General features: G+C 44.2%; 1 protein-coding gene across 1 annotated transcript in view; it reads left to right on the top strand.

Annotated features, from left to right (window-relative positions):
• Positions 1-19,857, top strand: part of usp24 (ubiquitin specific peptidase 24) — a gene marked incomplete at its 5' end in the record, with an annotated part of 46,612 nt that overhangs the window by 22,814 nt on the left and 3,941 nt on the right. The window contains 32 exons of the mRNA XM_079221442.1: positions 1,256-1,364; positions 1,516-1,662; positions 1,773-1,870; positions 2,573-2,668; positions 2,754-2,976; positions 3,054-3,216; positions 3,710-3,871; positions 3,976-4,046; positions 4,671-4,831; positions 4,907-4,968; positions 5,065-5,256; positions 6,184-6,298; positions 6,449-6,593; positions 6,696-6,815; positions 6,912-7,037; positions 7,680-7,778; positions 7,858-7,940; positions 8,026-8,167; positions 8,256-8,375; positions 8,465-8,679; positions 9,686-9,810; positions 10,768-10,909; positions 12,423-12,573; positions 12,663-12,758; positions 13,464-13,567; positions 14,600-14,713; positions 15,564-15,771; positions 15,857-15,946; positions 16,493-16,595; positions 16,689-16,807; positions 19,520-19,633; positions 19,729-19,794. Coding sequence (XP_079077568.1) covers positions 1,256-1,364; positions 1,516-1,662; positions 1,773-1,870; positions 2,573-2,668; positions 2,754-2,976; positions 3,054-3,216; positions 3,710-3,871; positions 3,976-4,046; positions 4,671-4,831; positions 4,907-4,968; positions 5,065-5,256; positions 6,184-6,298; positions 6,449-6,593; positions 6,696-6,815; positions 6,912-7,037; positions 7,680-7,778; positions 7,858-7,940; positions 8,026-8,167; positions 8,256-8,375; positions 8,465-8,679; positions 9,686-9,810; positions 10,768-10,909; positions 12,423-12,573; positions 12,663-12,758; positions 13,464-13,567; positions 14,600-14,713; positions 15,564-15,771; positions 15,857-15,946; positions 16,493-16,595; positions 16,689-16,807; positions 19,520-19,633; positions 19,729-19,794 — 4,081 coding nt within the window. The remainder of the gene's footprint in view (positions 1-1,255; positions 1,365-1,515; positions 1,663-1,772; positions 1,871-2,572; positions 2,669-2,753; positions 2,977-3,053; positions 3,217-3,709; positions 3,872-3,975; positions 4,047-4,670; positions 4,832-4,906; positions 4,969-5,064; positions 5,257-6,183; positions 6,299-6,448; positions 6,594-6,695; positions 6,816-6,911; positions 7,038-7,679; positions 7,779-7,857; positions 7,941-8,025; positions 8,168-8,255; positions 8,376-8,464; positions 8,680-9,685; positions 9,811-10,767; positions 10,910-12,422; positions 12,574-12,662; positions 12,759-13,463; positions 13,568-14,599; positions 14,714-15,563; positions 15,772-15,856; positions 15,947-16,492; positions 16,596-16,688; positions 16,808-19,519; positions 19,634-19,728; positions 19,795-19,857) is intronic.

A 19,857-nucleotide genomic window follows, 5' to 3' on the forward strand; every position in this document is an offset into this window, starting at 1 on the left:
GTGTGTGTGTGTGTGTGTGTGTGTGTGTGTGTGTGTGTGTGTGTGTGTGTGTGTGTGTGTGTGTGTGTGTGTGTGTGTACGTACGATGGCGCTCATCGTGGCTGACGTCTTTGCATTGTCCAACTTTTGTTTTTTTATTTATTTATTCTAAATTTAGAATGGATAAACTGATTGTGCAATACTGTTATTTTTTTGTGCCTTATTTATATATTTTCCCATACTATTAGAATTCTTTTTTTTTTTTTTTTTAACCTTACGTTTATTGTAATTCTGTGTGTAAGGAGGACCGAGCAAAATAAGCTTTTTATTGTACGGAGTAACTGTCTGTTATCTGTGCATATGACAATAAAAATATATTATCATATATATGTATGTATATGTATGTATGTATATATATGTGTATATGTATATATATGTGTATGTGTATATATATATATATATTCTTTTAGGCGTCTAAAATACGTGCACGTGTGTGTGTGTATATATATATATATGTATGTATGTGTGTGTATATATATATACATACATACATACATACATACATACATACATACATACACACACATGATTTTTTTAAAGACAGATGTTGGAGGTCACAAACGCGCTGGAAAAGGTTTCGGTGGTTTCTCTTTTAAAAAAAAAATATATTTTACTTATTCAGTCCGTCTTTGATTGTTGGAACGACGGAGAGGTTTTTATTTAGTTTCTGTCGCGTTTGAATGAAGTGTGTTTTTCAATGATCGGTGAGATAAAATTACTGTTTTTGTGAATGAAGTCCTTTAGCTTTAATGAGAGCAAATAACGCCTGTTTCTTTCCACCTCCTAACTGGTTTGGTTGATATAAAACTTTAATTTATTTTAGATTCTTGGAGCAGTGGAAAGACTCACAAAGATGGTTCTGATGAGTTTTAGTTTGTTTCTGTAGAGTCTGGATGAAAGTGTGTTTTGACGATCAGCGAGGTAAAATGACTGTCTGTCTGACGGGAGCCTGGCTGCTTCGCGCAGAACATAATAATTGTATGTTTTGCACTTTTTAAATTGTAATAATTGTCCAAATCCCTGTTTATTATATACTCGCTCACAGCCGCCACATAGCATCACGACAGAAAAGGGATGAGAATTAAATAGTGTGACGCCTGCAGGGCCGAAAGCCAGATATTAGCCGGTGTCAGTGGGGTTCCCGTCTCGTGGGAAAGGGGCTCTACATGCAAAGAAAAGACCTGCATGTCCTCATTCGGTGCATCGGTCCCTCCAGGATCACCCTCCGCGTGAGGAAGCTGCTGCTGCTGATTCCCACAGATCCAGAAGTGCAGGACGCTCTCGACAACTTTGTTCCCAAAGAGTCCAGCGTCTGGAGCCACCAGGTACAGGATCAGATCAGGATGGTAACTTCCACGCCTGAACGTTGAAACTCTCCATTCTCTACATTCTTTCTACATTTTAAAATATTTTGTTGTGATGAATCTAAACGCGTCTCTTGTTTTCTGAACCCCGTCTTTGTTCTCTTTCCCACAGAAGACACTGTTCCAGGGAACGGGCTCTCGCTCTCCGTCTACGTCCTCCAAGCAGCAGCACCAGCCCAGTGCGGCGTCCATCTTGGAGTCCCTCTTCAGGTCCTCGGCGCCGGGCATGTCCACCTTCAGAGTGCTGTACAACCTGGAGGTAGGCACGCATGCGGCAAACGCAGTACTTCATAATCCAATGAAAACGGCGCTTCTCAAAGCTTAAAGGTAGCTTGCTGAAGATCTGCTTCTTCTCTCTTGGGTGTCAAGGTGTTGAGTTCAAAGCTCATGCCCACGTCGGACGATGAGATGGCGAAAACCAGCAGCAAGTCCTTCTGCGAGAACTTCCTTAAAGCAGGAGGCCTCAGGTAACGGAGCGTTCTGAAATTTATAATAATCTACTCATTCTGTTTTAAATCTGATATCTCACACTTGCAGATAAAGATTAGGCGACCCTCATGTTATGATGGTAGTGTTTTCTTCAGAGGGCTCGACTTTTCAACATTCTTCTAGTTCTAGTACCGTAAAAGTCGGATTATACGCCGCTCCTACCTCCGATCAGTGTCCCGCTGTAGCAAGCTAGTAGCAGTGCTAGCTAGCGCTGCTACTAGCTCCCCGCTCCTGCTGCTACTGGCCGAGTCCCCTCTGCCCAAGTCGGGTGTAGAGCTGGGGCTGGTCCCTACCTTTGGTGGTTGTCGGGGAGCTAGCGGAGAGCTAGTAGAAGTTAGCGCGGAACTAGCATGAGCGCCAGCTGGCTACAGCGGGGTGCAAATGGGGACAATGACCGAAGGTAGTAGCGGCGTATAACCCGACTTTTACGGTAGTTCAAAATAATCCTTTCCAAAATACTTTAATCTATATTTGTTGGCGTTAAGCCGTTCAAAAACAACATTTTCACCGCTGTCAAAAAACTAAAATGGAGACGCACAGCAACGTAAACTACATTTATGTAACCACACAAAAACAATGACGTCATAAATAGTGTGATGGACATTCAAACCTCAATAGAAGCTTTGAATGTAGCAACAAAAAACATCCAGTTGAAGTCTTCTTGTGCGTTTCCTCTGCAGTCTGGTGGTGAACGTGATGCAGAGAGACTCCATCCCATCAGAGGTGGACTACGAGACCAGACAAGGAGTCTACTCCATCTGCCTTCAGTTGGCCAGGTGCCAAATCACACACACACAAAGAGGTGGATATTCTGGCCCACGAACCGAGATGTAATTCATCCTTGACTGTTGTTGTTTGCAGGTTTCTTCTGGTCGGCCAGAGCATGCCTTCGGTGCTGGACGATGACGTCATCAGGGACGGCGAGTCGCTGTCGTCCCGCCCGTTTCGCAACGCCGGGCGAGCCGGACGACAGCTGTCTCTCTGCGGCACGCCGGAGAAGTCCTCCTACCGGCAGATGTCTCTGTCCGAGCGCTCCTCCATCCGGGTCGAGGAGATCATCCCGGCGGCCCGCGTCGCCATTCAGGTAGCGCCGCTGACTCGGCACCCAGATTGATTTATAAACGTGGGGAAAATGTTGACGCACAATGTTCTGTCTTCCAGACCATGGAGGTGGGGGACTTCACTTCCACGGTGGCCTGTTTCATGCGTCTGACCTGGGCGGCCGCAGCCGGGCGATTGGATCTGGTCGGCAGCCCTCAGCCAATCAGAGAGACCCACAGCGCCCTCCTGCCGCAGGGGGTCCGCACCAGAGTCAGCAGCACAGGTGACGCAGGAAACGCTCGAGTACCGTGATGATAGTACAAGTACAGGATGATTGTACCGTGTTTAAAAAGTGTTTTTAATTCAAATTAATGTGAACCAACGTTATTATTTAATTGCTCAAAACCAGAAATTCCTCCGCTTTTTCTTATTTTTTATATCTCTGAGGCTTCCTGGAAAAACCTGGAAAACTAAAAAAAAATTAAAGAGAAATATTCAACATTGTCCTATTGTCCATCAGAGCCCCCAAAAAACACATAACATTGTCATGTGAAAGGACAAAGTAAAGTTTAGGACCCTTGTTGGGAGTTTCTCCCCCCAAAAAAAAAAACGTAGATTCTTATATCTGTTATATCCTTATAAAGCCGCCTGGTTGCTTGCAATGTTCTAGATTGTTTGAACACTCGCTCTTCTATTTCTCAACGAGGTATTTACCGCACGCTTGAAGCCACAAAACAAAAACTAAATGCTTCGTTTTTCTTTTTTCTTCCTTGCAGGAAGTAACTGCAGCTCCAGCAGCGAGGGTGAGACCACGCCGACAGCGTTGCATGCTGGGATATGCGTGCGACAGCAGTGCGTTTCCGTCAAAGATGCCATCATCGCCCGCGAGGCTCTGTCGCTGCTCGTCACCTGTCTGCAGCTCCGCTGTCAGCAGCTGTGTAAGACTCAAACACACCACTTGTGATAATTACTGCGCCTCTCGGCAGTGTAATGACACCGTGGTAGACTTCTACAATGCCTGTGGTTTGGTTTCTCCCTCCAGGCTCCTTTTACAACCTTCCCTCTGTCAACGACTTCATCATCGATGTTCTGCTGGGATCTCCCAGCGGAGAGGTAAACAACAGCCTCTTTTTTTTGTTTTTGTTGCTCTAGTTATATTTTGCTCTCTGCAGCCTCTTTTTTTTTCTCCAATGCAATATTTAAGTCCTGCACCTCTACGGAAACGGAACAATCGTGGCTACAAGTAGAGGACTCAATGTCTTTTGTGCGAAATAACAGTTATAATGGCATTAATCCTAAAAAATATGAATAAAAAAGGCGTTGGAAAATCTATTTATACAACATGTTCCCAAGGGGTGGTTCTCTACATGCTGTATACATTCAATTATTTACATTTTTACAGCCTTTCTCCTCTCTGTGATCAGCAGCCTGCCGTTCCGTCAAAGTTCATGGAATTGTTGTCAAGTGACTGTAGAAGGAGCGCAGAATTTAATGTTTTTTACAGTACCTGTTTAAATTAAAAGGTTTATTCAGGGCGAGATTTTAAATGAGACGTGAAGAATAAATAGTTTTGGGTGAAATATCACAATTTCAAGCTCCGTTTTGCACATGATGTGTTCAAGGATCGTCGGGAAGATGAAAATCTGGCTTTTCGATCCCGGCAGCGGGTTTTGGGGTCCACAGCGTAACTAGCACTGCAGAAATCCATCCTTAACGCCTGTGTCCGTTCCTCTCCAGATCCGCCGCGTGGCTTGTGATCAGCTCTACACGCTGAGCCAGACGGACACGTCGGCCTTCGCCGAGGTCCAGAAACCCAACTTGTTCCTCATCTCGGTCGTCCTCACTGCCCAGCTGCCGCTATGGAGCCCGACCTCCATCATGAGAGGAGTCAACCAGAGGTTCGTCACAAAGAAACGCACGCACGCCTGAAGCTTGAGAGGAAGTCTTTGTGTTGACGTGGCTTTTCTTCTCAGGTTGCTCTCCCAATGCACCGAGTACTTTGACCTCAGATGTCAGCTTCTGGACGACCTCACCAGTAAGTTCACCCCTTTAACCGACACCTAGATGTGACGCGTTGTGCCAGATGCAGGAACTGATTTCGTATCGTATTCTCTCTCTCCGTCTCCTCCAGCATCGGAGATGGAGGTGTTAAAGGTGAGCGCCGCCGCGATGCTGGAGGACGAGATCTCCTGGCTCGACAACTTTGAGCCCAGTTGGAGCTCCGAGATGGAGACCAGCGAGGCCGACAACATCCTCCTGGCCGGACACCTCCGGCTCATCAAGACCTTGCTCTCGCTCTGCGGCAACGAGAAGGAGCAACTGGGTGAGCAGCCACAACGAGTTTAGGAAGTAGACGGGGTTCATAGAAAGGTTTAAAGAGTCAGTAACCGAATCAAAGTCACAATATTTAGGTAACAACTTAATTCCTCTCCGTTGCTTTTGGATCTATACCAAATATTCAAATGATAATGAGCTTTATCTAGTTGGCATCCTTCAAAACACAGTTGCAAAGTGCTTTAAAATATAAACGGACCACTTTTAATACATACAATGAGGGAAATAAATTAAAAGCCAAAAAACTAAACAAAGAGAATAAAACAGTTTATAAGTAAAAAGTGAATAAAATCCCAGAAAAGCAATAAAAAAAATAAGTTTTTCCTTTTTAATTCTTTTTTTTTAAAGAATGATTTTAAAGCCGCCCTGATCTCCTCAGGCAGGTCGTTCCAGAGTTTTTTAGTTTAAGACTAGAGCAAAGAAAAATGTGGACATTTCACCATTATTTTGTATGTAAAGCTTAAAAATAACATCACAGTACAGTGCAGGTTCTGCCTTTCCAGCTGTGAAAATGCGGTCCCAATTATTTTGGCACTTGATTTTGACCTTGGAGCAGCAGAACCAGCACCCATATTAATTCAATTAAACCTGTATTACGTTTGCTGAACCAGAAATACTAAACATTTCACCCTATTTCCATCAAACAGTCTTTTTCCCGATGCAAAAAGAATAAAATGCTCAAATCATTCTGCTTCACATGCAAAATAACGGGGAAATCTCCACCCAGTGAAAAGCCTAATTTATGGACCACTGTGTGAGACTCGTGTGGAGAGGTTTTGTAATTTATGTGTGTGTGTGGTAGTGTTTGACATTTTTCTGATTTAGTTTTCTTACCTTCCATGTATTGTGTTCCTCTCTCGAGTCTTGAGAACACTAAAATGTAACGTGAGGACGCGTACGTAACTCTTCCCTCCAGGCCCGTCTCTGATCCAACAGTTGTTGGACGACTTCCTGTTTCGAGCCTCTCGCATCATCATCAACAGCTCCAACCCCACGCCGTCCCCGGCCCCGAGCCACGACTTCCATCCGAAGTACGACACGTTAGTTCTCCTCCCACCGCTACCGTTCATCTTTCCTCCCGTGGAATGGATTTTTTGTTTTTGTTAAAGCCGCGTCGACCCGCTACGTTAACGTTTTTTTGGCCACGGTGTGTGTGTGTGTGTGTGTGTGTGTGTGTACAGGTGCAGCACAGCCAGCAGCCGGCTGGCGGCCTACGAGGTGCTGGTGATGCTCGCCGACAGCTCGCTGCCCAACCTGCGGCTGATCACCAGAGAGCTCATGTCCATGCACCACCAGTCCGACCCGTCCCTCTGCAAGGAGTTCGATGTGAGGCGCCGAGGGGGAAGCGTATTTCTTTTGCTTTGATGTTTGTGGGTTGGATGAAAGTCTAAGTGTGTGTCTGTGTGTGTGTGTGTGTGTGTGTCTCAGTACCTTCCCCCCGTAGAGAGCCGGTCCGTCTCTGGTTTCGTCGGGTTGAAGAACGGCGGCGCCACGTGTTACATGAACGCTGTGTTTCAGCAGCTCTACATGCAGCCCGGCCTGCCGGAGGTACGCAGCAGCAGCCTGAGCGCCGCGCACCTTCACGGCGTGTACGGCGTCACCCGGTGTCAGACGAGTGTGTGTGTGTGTGTTTTGGGTTTGCAGGCTTTCCTGTCCATCGAGGACGACACGGATCAGCCGGAGGAGAGCGTCTTCTACCAGGTGCAGTCTCTGTTCGGCCACCTGATGGAGAGCAAGCTGCAGTACTACATCCCCGAGAACTTCTGGAAGGTACCGGACCTTTCCGTGGGCGCGTAAAAGAAATCCCTGACCTCTCTTGAGTCTGAGCCGGTTCTCATCAGGGTTCTTCTCGCTGTGAAGATCTATCTTCAGTTAAACTGTGGCATGACTGAGATTCGTTTATTACTGAACCGCTAAGGGCAGAAATCTCTCGATTCTTGGGGTCGATTTAAACATGAATTCCTGATTCAGTGCAGAGGGCTGCTAATGTTAGACCCGCTGGCAGGTTACAGCATGCAAGCCGAGTAAAGTGTGTAAATAATATTGTCGAGTTTTTATATTTTAAAAAGTGATATCAACTGATTGCACACAAAAAAGAGGAACCTTTATTTGTGCTAAACTTACAAATACACAGAAAAATAAACAATTCTCAGTGACTTCAAGAATAAGAAGTTCAAGTTATGCTAAAACATATAAATATATAGATATAATTGGTAGACTAGCTGCTTTTTAATTTCTGAGAAACATGAATAACACTGTTTTCTTTCCAACAAATCACACAATAATGCTTCACAACTATTTGTCGGAAAACGTTTTTTTGTTAGTTTTTTTTTGGGAACTTGCGAATCGATTCATAATAATAATAAAAAAAGAAGCTATATTTCATGTGCCGATGTGTCCCGTCTGCTGCAGATCTTCAAGATGTGGAACAAGGAGTTGTACGTGAGGGAGCAGCAGGACGCGTACGAGTTCTTCACCAGTCTGGTGGACCAGCTGGACGAGCACCTCAAGGTCAGGAACAATACTTTCTTTGTTTTAAATCGCAAGAGATAACATTTTTTTATTAACGACCGGACTCTCTTTCCACCAGAAAATGGGTCGGGAACAGATCTTCAAAAACACATTTCAGGGAATCTTCTCCGACCAGAAGATCTGCAAAGACTGTCCTCACCGGTGAGTTCGACACTCGGGACGGCCGCGTCTTTTTTGGGTCTCGTCACAACATTTTTTTTAATTGTTTTCCTTTTTTTAAATGCAGGTACGAGCGAGAAGAAACCTTCATGGCGTTGAACCTCGGAGTGACGTCGTGCCAAAGCCTGGAGATCTCACTGGACCAGTTTGTGAGAGGAGAGGTGCTGGAGGGCAGCAACGCCTACTACTGCGAGAAGTGCAAGGAGAAGGTGAGCCGGTCGCTCCGCGGGGTTTCTCTTTTTTTTTTTGTTCTGCAACGCCGTGCGTACTCACGCGTGCGTTCCTTCATCCGCACAGAGAACCACCGTGAAGAGGACGTGCATCAAGTCGCTGCCCAGCGTCCTCTGCATCCACCTCATGCGCTTCGGCTTCGACTGGGAGAGCGGCCGCTCCATCAAATACGACGAGCAGATCCGGGTACGGAAGTCTGAGATCGTCACTGCGGGAAGAACGCTTTCCTCAAGTCCTAGAATTGTGATTTATTTTTTATGTGGGCTCTTCAACAGTTCCCCTGGGTGTTGAACATGGAGCCCTACACCGTCTCCGGGATGGCCCGTCAGGACTGCAGCGTGGAGGGCGGCGAGGGCCGAGCCGACGGGACCTCGGGAGGCTCGCCCAGGAAGAAGGTCACGATCTCGGAGAACTACGAGCTCGTGGGCGTCGTCGTGCACAGCGGCCAGGCGCACGCCGGTCACTACTACTCCTTCATCAAGGACCGACGGTGAGAGATCTCTGGGTTGTGTCTTATGGCATAAATCTGACGAGAGTGAGCTTTGATTTTAAAAATAAATTGTGGAATTTTCTTCGTTCAACCTTGCAGGTGAGTAACATGTACCTTGAGCTCTAGTCTGTGTTAAAGTAAGTAGTCAAAACAGAGACATTCAGACACATTAAGGACAAAAAATGAGCTTCAAAATGTCCACCAGATTGAGCCATTTTCTCAAGTTTGCATTCTGGGACGAATACACGCTATTTAGAGTTATTGCTGCTGTATTATGAGTTTGATGCAATGCATAAATATCTATGTTTTTGCTAATCATTGACATATGTGTCTGTGTTTCACCGGTTTAATGCTTTTAATGTGAAGATGTTGACTTAATACAGTATTCTTTCTAGGAATGCAAAGGCCATAACACTGTTTATTTATTTATATATGTATTTATTTGTATTTATTTATATATATATATTTATTTATTCACATATTTTATTTATATTTATTTATATATTTATGTATTTATTAGTCATGAATGTTTATCTTGTTTTCTAGAAGCAAAAATCATATTTATTTAAAAAAAATACAAATAAAAACCTTAGCATTCATCATATAGAAGAAAATGTAATTATTTTCCCAAAAATAAAAATAAATGATGTGCAACAAATTGGCATTTAAAGGATTAAAATTCTGAAAATGTATAAATATAATATATAGTATCTCATAGCAGTCTTAAGAGTGTTTTTTCTTTTTTTATTCTCAAAAGATTTCCTTTTTTTAGCTCATCCTTTTAAAAATCCCAGAATGTTGGCAAAATAAAAAGAATCCCTCCCGCATTTAATACACAGAAAATAATTACATTTACAACGGAAACCGTCTTGTGGGAGAAAATAACTTGTGTGTGTGCTTCTTTTATTATGCAAACCTTTCTTTCCTCTGTTATTGATTTCTTTGAGCTCCCCAGTGACGTTTCCCCTCGTCTTCGCCCTCCCTCCATCTTTGTTTGTCCTCTCAGTGGCAGCGCTCGGGGACGTTGGTACAAGTTCAACGACAACGTGGTGGAGGAGTTCGACATGAATGACGAGACTCTAGAGTACGAGTGCTTCGGCGGAGAGTACCGCCCCAAAGTCTACGACCAGTGTAAGTGTTTAAGACAAGAAGTTACATCTGAAACATTAATATTCATGTGTTTTGATGCAAAGAAACGCTCCTTTTCCAAGAGGCTTCCTCTCCACGCCACACTCGTGTAAATTGCCATTTATGTCACTTAAAAGATTATTTATCTTTTTGGTGCTGAACTGAGATTCAAGATGAGCACAGCGAAACTTTCCCCCTCCGGCAGATAAATAAAAAATACAAAAAGCGGCCTTCTTATGGAAGCCCGTTTCCGCCACACAAAAAAAAGAGATGAAAAAAAAAAAAAAATCTCATAATTATGAGATAATAAAGTCGAAATTATGAGATTAAAAAGTCATAATTATGAGATAAAAAGTCATAATAATGAGATAAAAGTCATAATTATGAGATAATAAAGTCGAAATTATGAGATAAAAAGTTGAAATTATGAGATAAAAAGTTGAAATTATGAGATAAAAAGTTGAAATTATGAGATAAAAAGTCGAAATTATGAGATAAAAAGTCGAAATTATGAGATATAAAGTCGAAATTATGAGATAATAAAGTCATAATTATGAGATAAAAAGTCGAAATTATGAGATATGAGATAAAAAGTCGAAATTATGAGATAATAATATCGAAATAATGAGATAAAGTCGAAATTATGAGCTAGTAAGTGCGCATGCGCTTCAGTGACGTTGGCTTTTCTCCTTCCTGACCACCTATCTACCGCCTCTAGAGGTGGAAGTGGTATTACAGGACAGGACGGACAGGGCGAGCACATTCTGTTGATTTAATTTTTTTTTTTTTTTTTTACCATATCTCAAATGTTGCACCTTTTTATAGGGACGTTTCCTCATGCAAACACTCAGTCACCTTGATTGTGTGTGTGTGTGTGTGTGTGTGTGTGTGTGTGTGTGTGTGTGTGTGTGTGTGTGTGTGTGTGTGTGTGTGTGTGTGTGTGTGTGTGTGTGTGTGCAGCCAACCCTTACCCCGACGTGCGGAGGAGGTACTGGAACGCCTACATGTTGTTCTACCAGAAGATCAGCGACCAGAACTCACCCGTCTTGCCCAAAAAAAGCCGAGTCAGCATCATGAGGCAGGAGGCCGAGGACCTGACTCTGTGAGTGAACCTCCGAACGCTTTTTTAGAGGGGTTTCATTAGACCTTTTATATCTATATATTAGAATATATTACGTTTATTTTATTCTTATGAGAATGTTTTGGACCAGGTAAGATCGTTTTCAAGGATACCGTTTTTCATTTGGTTCACTTCCAATATTTCTCGCTGCTTATTTTCGTTTCAGTCGTATTACTTTAACACTGGTCTTTATTATTTATTTATAAACCGTTTAATTGATTTTCAGAAGTCAGGATGTTTCATGAAACATTGCAGCTATTAAACAAACAATTATTTACCGTATTTCCGTTCACATTTATGCACATTTTGAAGTATCGCAGGAAACAGCAAAATACTTTTTTCTTTGGCAACAATTAAAAAACGTTGATGCTCTAAATAAATTCTGGAAAGACCTTTTGTTGAATAGATTTCTACTTTGTCTTTTATATAATAGAATATTGTATTTATATTTATTAATATCACCTTCTTCTTCTCTTTCTCCCCCTCCTCCTTCTTCTCTTTCTCCTTCTTCTGCTCTTTCTCCCCCTCCTTCTTCTCTTTCTCCTCCTATTTCTCCTTCTTCTATTTCTCCTTCTCTTTCTCCCCTCCTCCTCCTTCTTCCATTTCTCCTCCTTCTTCTTCTTCTCTTTCTCCCCTCCTTCTCTTTTCCCCCTCCTTCTTCTTTTTCTCCTCCTCCTTCTCTTTCTCCTCCTTCTCTTTCTCCTTCTTCTTCTCTTTCTCCTTCTTCTCTTTCTCCTTATTCTTCTATTTCTCCTCCTCCTTCTCTTTCTCCTCCTTCTCTTTCTCCTTCTTCTCTTTCTTCTTCTTCTCTTTCTCCTCCTTCTCTTTCTCCTTATTCTTCTATTTCTCCTCCTCCTTCTTCTTCTCTTTCTCCTCCTTCTCTTTCTCCTTCTTCTTCTCTTTCTTCTTCTTCTCTTCCCCCCTCCGCCTTCTTCTTCTCTTTCTCCTCCTTCTTCTCTTTCTCCTTCTTCTATTTCTCCCCCTCCTCCTTCTTCTCTTTCTCCTCCTCCTTCTATTTCTCCTTCTTCTCTCTCTCCTCCTTCTTGTCTTTTCCCCCCTCCTTCTCTTTCTCTTTATTCTTCTCTTTCTCGTCCTCCTTCTCTTTCTCCTTCTTCTCTTTCTCTTTATTCTTCTCTTTCTCCCCCTCCTCCTTCTTCTTCTCTTTCTCCTCCTTCTCTTTCTCCTTCTTCTTCTCTTTCTCCTCCTTCTCTTTCTCCTTCTTCTTCTCTTTCTCCTCCTTCTCTTTCTCCTTCTTCTTCTCTTTCTCCTCCTTCTCTTTCTCCTTCTTCTTCTTCGCGGATTGCAGCCATTTTTAAATTAGCTTATAGCGCCGACCTCTGACAAAAATACACAGTTTATTCACTACAAACCAGTTTGAGGGCAAAGCGCCTAAATGCCTTTTCCTTTCTGCATCATTTCGAGATGTAGCTTTAATATTCCATGGAGCCACCCCAGGAAGCCCTAAATCCTCTCTCCCGTGCCTCTCATCCTCCAGGTCGGCCCCGTCGTCTCCTGACGTCTCTCCGCAGTCGTCTCCTCGTCCCCCGAGGGCCAACAACGACCGCCTCACCCTCCTCACCCGCCTGGTGCGCAAGGGCGAGAAGAAGGGCCTGTTTGTGGAGAAGATGCCCGCCAGCATCTACCAGGTACAAGAAGAAAAGGAGCCCGCAGCCCTGGTTGTGTTGGCAGCAGAGAGGGAACGTCCGGCTCCCTCTGACCTGTTTGTTTCCTTCAGATGGTGAGGGACGAGAACCTCAAGTTCATGAGGAACCGAGACGTCTACAACAGCGACTACTTCAACTTCACCCTCTCCCTGGCCTCCGTCAACGCAGTATGTGCTTCTGCTGTTTGGGTTTCTGAAAGGTTCATTTTATTCACTGCTGGTAACGAACGCAGTTTATTACTCCATGTCCCTCAGTACGGGGCATATTTATAACTCATCCGCTGTCAGAAAATGCCAAAAATGGCCGTTGCTTTTTGACTGACAAACGCTTTTTATTTCCTTTGACTGCTTCATAATAAAAGTCGACCTGTGTTCCGTTGGTTTAATGCTTTTAATGTAAAGATGTTAACTTAATACGGTATTCTGGGAATGCAAAGGCCATAACACTGTTATATTATATATATATATATATATATATATATATATATATATATATATATCTTTATTTTTATTTATATTTTTTTATTTATGTATATATCTATCTTTATTTTTATTTGTATATTTTTATGTATTTATATATCTATCTTTATTTTTATTTGTATATTTTTATGTATTTATATATCTTTATTTATTTGTATATATCTGTATTTATTTATATATTTCATTATTTATTTATTCACATATTTTATTTATTTATTTATTGATTTATTTATTCATTAGTCATGAATGTTTATCTTGTTTTCTAGAAGCAAAATTCATATCTATTTAACGATTTCCCTTTTTGTGCAGTACTTTATGAAGTAGATGCAGCATCTTTTCTCTCATAGCATCTTATTGTCATTTTGTATATATATTTTATCCTCTGTGTTCCAGACGAAGCTGAAGCATCCAGACTACCAGCCGATGGCCAAAGAGAGTCTTCAGCTGGCGGTCCACTTCCTCCTGCACACGTACCTGCACACCAAAAAGAAGCTCCGGTATGAACACGCATGAGCACCAGTGTCACGCCTCCGTTACTGCTGCGTCAAAACAACATGGAGGCTGAAAAGATGTGTTGTTATTATGTATATAATTGTTTTTGCAACCGTCTCTGGTGCCGACCTGTCAATCACCTTGTAGCCCCGCCCTAAAGCATCCCCTGCTCTATGATCTGTTTGAATAATAATTTATTATATAGTAGAGAGAATGCAGCTTTAACACATGAACCATAGACTTCTATACAACCAGAGGAGTCGCCCCCTGGTGGTCAGGAGAGAGAATGCAGCTTTAACACATGAAACATCGACTTCTATACAACCAGAGGAGTTGCCCCCTGGTGGTCAGGAGAGAGAATGCAGCTTTAACACATGAACCATAGACTTCTATACAACCAGAGGAGTCGCCCCCTGTTGGTCAGGAGAGAGAAACATATACTTCTATACAACCAGAGCCGCTGCCCCCTGGTGGTCAGGAGAGAGAATGCAGCTTTAACACATGAAGCATAGGCTTCTATACAACCAGAGGAGTCGCCCCCTGGTGGTCAGGAGAGAGAATGCAGCTTTAACACATGAAGCATAGGCTTCTATACAACCAGAGGAGTCGCCCACTGTTGGTCAGGAGAGAGAAACATATACTTCTATACAACCAGAGCCGCTGCCCCCTGGTGGTCAGGAGAGAGAATGCAGCTTTAACACATAAAGCGTATACTTCTATACAACCAGATGAGTCACCCCCTGGTGGTCAGTAGAGAGAATGCAGCTTTAACACATGAATAGGCTTCTATACAACCAGAGGAGTCGCCCCCTGGTGGTCAGGAGAGAGAATGCAGCTTTAAGACACTTCAGCATCGGCTTCACTCTACAGAACCGGAGGTTGCCGCCTGGTTACAACCTTATAGAAAGAAAAGAAAAACAATCGTATCAGCCCAACATTCCCTCGCGTCCCGCCATGTTCTTGGCGTTGTCTCTGCACATCGTGTGCCGGACTTCTCCAGAGTTCTGGTTCTGACTTACGGGGCGTTTCTCCCGCAGGGTGGACACGGAGGAGTGGATGGCGACGGTGGAGGTGCTGCTGTCTAAGAGCTGCGAGGCGTGCCAGTGGCTGGTGCAGTACCTGGTCGGACCGGAGGGCCGAGAGATGACCAGGTCGGTGCCCGTTGGTCACGTGCTTCATGTGCAGTGTGTCTGTGGTGCAGACAAGAGGTTCACAGAATTGTTGAAGTCCCCTTTGGTGTGAATGAATGAATGAATATGAATGTATACTTTATTAATCCCCAAGGGTGTGGCGGCCAGCATCTATTTATATCTGGCAGCTTGAAGCGTCGCTCCATCAATGAACCCTCTGACCTCGGCCACATAATCTAGCCATGATTACAACACTGCTGCAATCTCCCTCTATCTCTCTCTCTCTCTCTCCCTCTCTCTCTAACACATTACATATAAGTTTTCCATAGATCTCTATAGTATGTTTTAATCACACACAGAGCTTCTGGAGTTTGGGTGTTTTTAGGGGAATGTCTTGTCTCCTGTGTTTTGGCATGAAGTCCCTCAGACATGATATACATGCATTTATTATCTTTTTAATTATTAAACATTTTATCATATTAGCATTATTTCATATTGTCTGTTTTGTTGCTAAATTCTCTATTGTTTAATATATTAAAGGGTATGAATTATTTTATTTATTTTCTTAATCGGAGGCCTTTGGTTTAGTGTAAAATTATGAATAAATGATATTATATATTTATTATAATATGATATACATATCTAACAGTGGAGATGAACAAGATCAGGAGTACTCGCACACATATAACAGTAAAAATGCACATCCTGCACATCCTTTGCGGCGCGGACATGAAGGAAGCAACAGACTTATCTCTCTTAAAAGACACTAAAGAAGTTTTTTATTTGCATCCTCACCACGTGTTTTTGCTTCCCGCCTTCTACGTTAGTTTACAACGCCGACATTGATTTCCGTTGCGTCTCCTCCTCTCAGGATCTGCCTGTTGGAGTGCAGCGTGCGGGAGGTGAGGGTGGTGGTGGCCTCCATCCTGGAGAGGACTCTGGAGAGCGCGCTTCACTTCGGAGACCCGGGAGTGGACGGCCTGACCGACACGCTGCTGTCCCTGCTGGACAAGGACGTCCCTGAGAATGTGAAGAACTGCGCCCAGTACTTTGGCCTCTTCAGTAACTTCGCTCAGAGGGTGAGAAGCCGTGGATTTAGACGTTTCTGAGCTCTTTTTAAGGGTTCAAAAGCATTGAGTCGGACGTGTTTTTTGTCTTTCACAGGGATGCGGTCCCTGTCAGCTGTTGTTGAAACACTCGGCTTACCGGCGGATGCTCATCTTCCTGCTGGGACCCAACAGGCAAAACAACCAGGTGCAACCTTTTTCATCACTTTGACCCCTGAACTTTTACCGTTCAGGATATCCTTAACATTTAAAGGGACAGTACCGATGTTTAGAAGTGCGTTTGTGTGAGCTTCTTCTGCAGAGTCGATGCAATTCAGTTTATTTTGTGCAATACAAATTAGCTTCAGAGGGCAGAAAAAAACCTTTCACAGGGAAGAAACCTTCAGGAGAGCAACAGAGGAGGATCAGAAGCAATAGATGTCATGTGACCAGAATGAACAATAAGTAATGTTCTGCTGTCTATGTGAATATAGAGTGTGTGTGTGTATACAGTATATAACGCCTTCAGTTCCCCGTAAGAGAGGTCCGACCCCGAGGTAAAGCTGTGAAAATATTGTAAAATATAGCGTTCACTATTCTCAAAATGCAAAAAATGTGAATGTAGTTTTTAATTGCTAATTGTAAGACATTTAAAATACAGACTGCGTTTGCAAATTGGCGATTTTTGAGATGCAAGAGTGAGGAATAAATGTGATTTATCGTTAATAATCGTTCTCTCCGTGTGTGTCCACAGAACCGGCGGTGGAGTCCGGCTCAGGCTCGGGAGTTCCTCCACCTCCACAACACTCTGGCGCTCATCACTCTGCACTCCGACCTCAACCCCCAGCGGACGCAGGGTGAGACGCTCGAATCAAATCCCGGCAGAGTCGACGTCTTCGTACGATCCGACTCTCGGTCTAATCCCTTTTTATTTGTCCTCGCCTGCGTAGCTCCAGGAGGGTTTAAGCTGCGCGTGAGCTGCGTGCCGGCCTCCACCCAGCTCCTCCCCCTCCACGCGGACATCCTGGCATCGCTCTTCACTCCGGAGGGACAGCCTTTCCTTCTAGAGGTGACGTGGGAAAAAACTACTTTGTCGGACTTCACTGAAACGTGGCATCGATCCAGACGGTGCACAGAGTTCTTACGGTCAACAAAGAGACTCACAACGACTGGAAACGGCAAAAACAACAACTGAAAATACACAACCACAAATAGATGTGTAACAAGTAAAAAGAGACACAAAGCGACCACAAAGAGACACAAAGCGACCACAAAGAGACACAAAGCGACCACTAAGAGACACAAAGCGACCACAAAGCGACCACAAAGAGAGACAAAGCGACCACAAAGAGACACAAAGCGACCACAAAGCGACCACAAAGAGAGACAAAGCGACCACAAAGAGACACAAAGCGACCACAAAGCGACCACAAAGAGACACAAAGCGACACGACGACCACACAGAGAGACACAAAGCGACCACAAAGAGACACAAAGCGACCACAAAGAGACACAAAGCGACCACAAAGCGACCACAAAGAGACACAAAGCGACACGACGACCACACAGAGAGACACAAAGCGACCACAAAGAGACACAAAGCGACCACACAGAGAGACACAAAGCGACCACAAAGAGACACAAAGCGACCACAAAGAGACACAAAGCGACCACACAGAGAGACACAAAGCGACCACAAAGAGACACAAAGCGACCACAAAGAGACACAAAGCGACCACAAAGCGACCACAAAGAGACACAAAGCGACACGACGACCACACAGAGAGACACAAAGCGACCACAAAGAGACACAAAGCGACCACAAAGAGACACAAAGCGACCACAAAGCGACCACAAAGAGACACAAAGCGACACGACGACCACACAGAGAGACACAAAGCGACCACAAAGAGACACAAAGCGACCACACAGAGAGACACAAAGCGACCACAAAGAGACACAAAGCGACCACAAAGAGACACAAAGCGACCACACAGAGAGACACAAAGCGACCACAAAGAGACACAAAGCGACCACAAAGAGACACATAGCGACCACAAAGAGACACAAAGAGACACAAAGCGACCACAAAGAGACACAAAGCGACCACAAAGAGACACAAAGCGACCACAAAGAGACACAAAGCGACCACAAAGAGACACAAAGCGACCACAAAGAGACACAAAGCGACCACACAGAGAGACACAAAGCGACCACAAAGAGACACAAAGCGACCACAAAGAGACACATAGCGACCACAAAGAGACACAAAGAGACACATAGCGACCACAAAGAGACACAAAGCGACACAACGACCACACAGAGAGACACAAAGCGACCACAAAGAGACACAAAGCGACCACACAGAGACACAAAGCGACCACAAAGAGACACATAGCGACCACAAAGAGACACAAAGCGACCACAAAGAGACACAAAGCGACCACAAAGAGACACAAAGTGACCACAAAGAGAGACACAAAGCGACCACAAAGAGACACAAAGCGACCACAAAGAGACACAAAGCGACCACAAAGAGAGACACAAAGCGACCACAAAGAGACACAAAGCGACCACAAAGAGACACAAAGCGACACAACGACCACACAGAGAGACACAAAGCGACCACACAGAGAGACACAAAGCGACCACAAAGAGACACAAAGCGACCACAAAGAGACACAAAGCGACCACAAAGAGACACAAAGCGACCACAAAGAGACACAAAGCGACACAACGACCACACAGAGAGACACAAAGCGACCACACAGACACACACAAAGCGACCACACAGACACACACAAAGCGACCACACAGACACACACAAAGCGACCACACAGAGACACAAAGCGACCACACAGACACACACAAAGTGACCACACAGACACACACAAAGCGACCACACAGACACACACAAAGCGACCACACAGACACACACAAAGCGACCACACAGACACACACAAAGCGACCACACAGACACACACAAAGCGACCACACAGAGAGACACAACGACCACACAGACACACACAAAGCGACCACACAGACACACACAAAGCGACCACACAGACACACACAAAGCGACCACACAGACACACACAAAGCGACCACACAGACACACACAAAGCGGCCACAAAGAGACACAAAGCGACCACACAGACACACACAAAGCGACCACACAGACACACACAAAGCGACCACACAGACACACACAAAGCGACCACACAGACACACACAAAGCGACCACACAGAGAGACACAACGACCACAAAGACACACACAAAGCGACCACAAAGAGAGACACAACGACCACAAAGACACACACAACGACCACAAAGACACACACAAAGCGACCACAAAGAGAGACACAACGACCACACAGAGACACAACACAACAAAAGTGTAGTAAAAGTCATGTAAATGTGTTATATTCATGTGTTCATGACGTTCATTTACGCTGAGTTTGAAATAATTAAAATGCTTTTAAAAGAAAGACTCAGAATATAAGCAGTCATACATACAGGCATCTATATAAATGTTTATTCTTTTAATCAAACTATTGTCTCATTCATTTGAGTCATTTAAGGTTTACTGTATGCTTTGTGTTCTCATTGTTAGTTTAAATACTACATTTACTCACTTTTTACTGTCTACACCCAGATTTCACAACATGTTTGCTCATGGAAATGTGGTTTAAAGCCATGGAACCCAGTGGTCAGACTGAATATGAACCCTGGGTGCGGTCCTCGTCGTTCTGGGACTGATGTTCCTGTGGATGTTTGCAGGTGATGTTCGCCATGCGGGAGCTGTCGGGTCCTCTGTCCCTCCTGATCGAGATGGTGACCTACTCTTCCTACTGTAACGAGCCCTTCTCCCTCGGTGTGCTGCAGCTGCTCAAGGTAAACAAAAAAAACACATAATATTAATAACAAACAAACTCTCCCAGCTGACGGATAGCGAGTTTAAAACCTTCTGAATGACTTTGGTGTTGCAGACCCAGCTGGAGACGGCGCCGCCTCATGAACTGAAGAACGTGTTTCAGATGCTGCAGGAGCTGCTGGTGAGTTCACGCCTCGCTTTGAGACGCCTTATGATGCGAGCGGCTGCTAACCTCGGTTCAATC

Source organism: Taurulus bubalis, assembly GCF_910589615.1.
Source record: "Taurulus bubalis genome assembly, chromosome: 7".
NCBI classification, from domain to species: Eukaryota; Metazoa; Chordata; class Actinopteri; order Perciformes; family Cottidae; genus Taurulus; species Taurulus bubalis.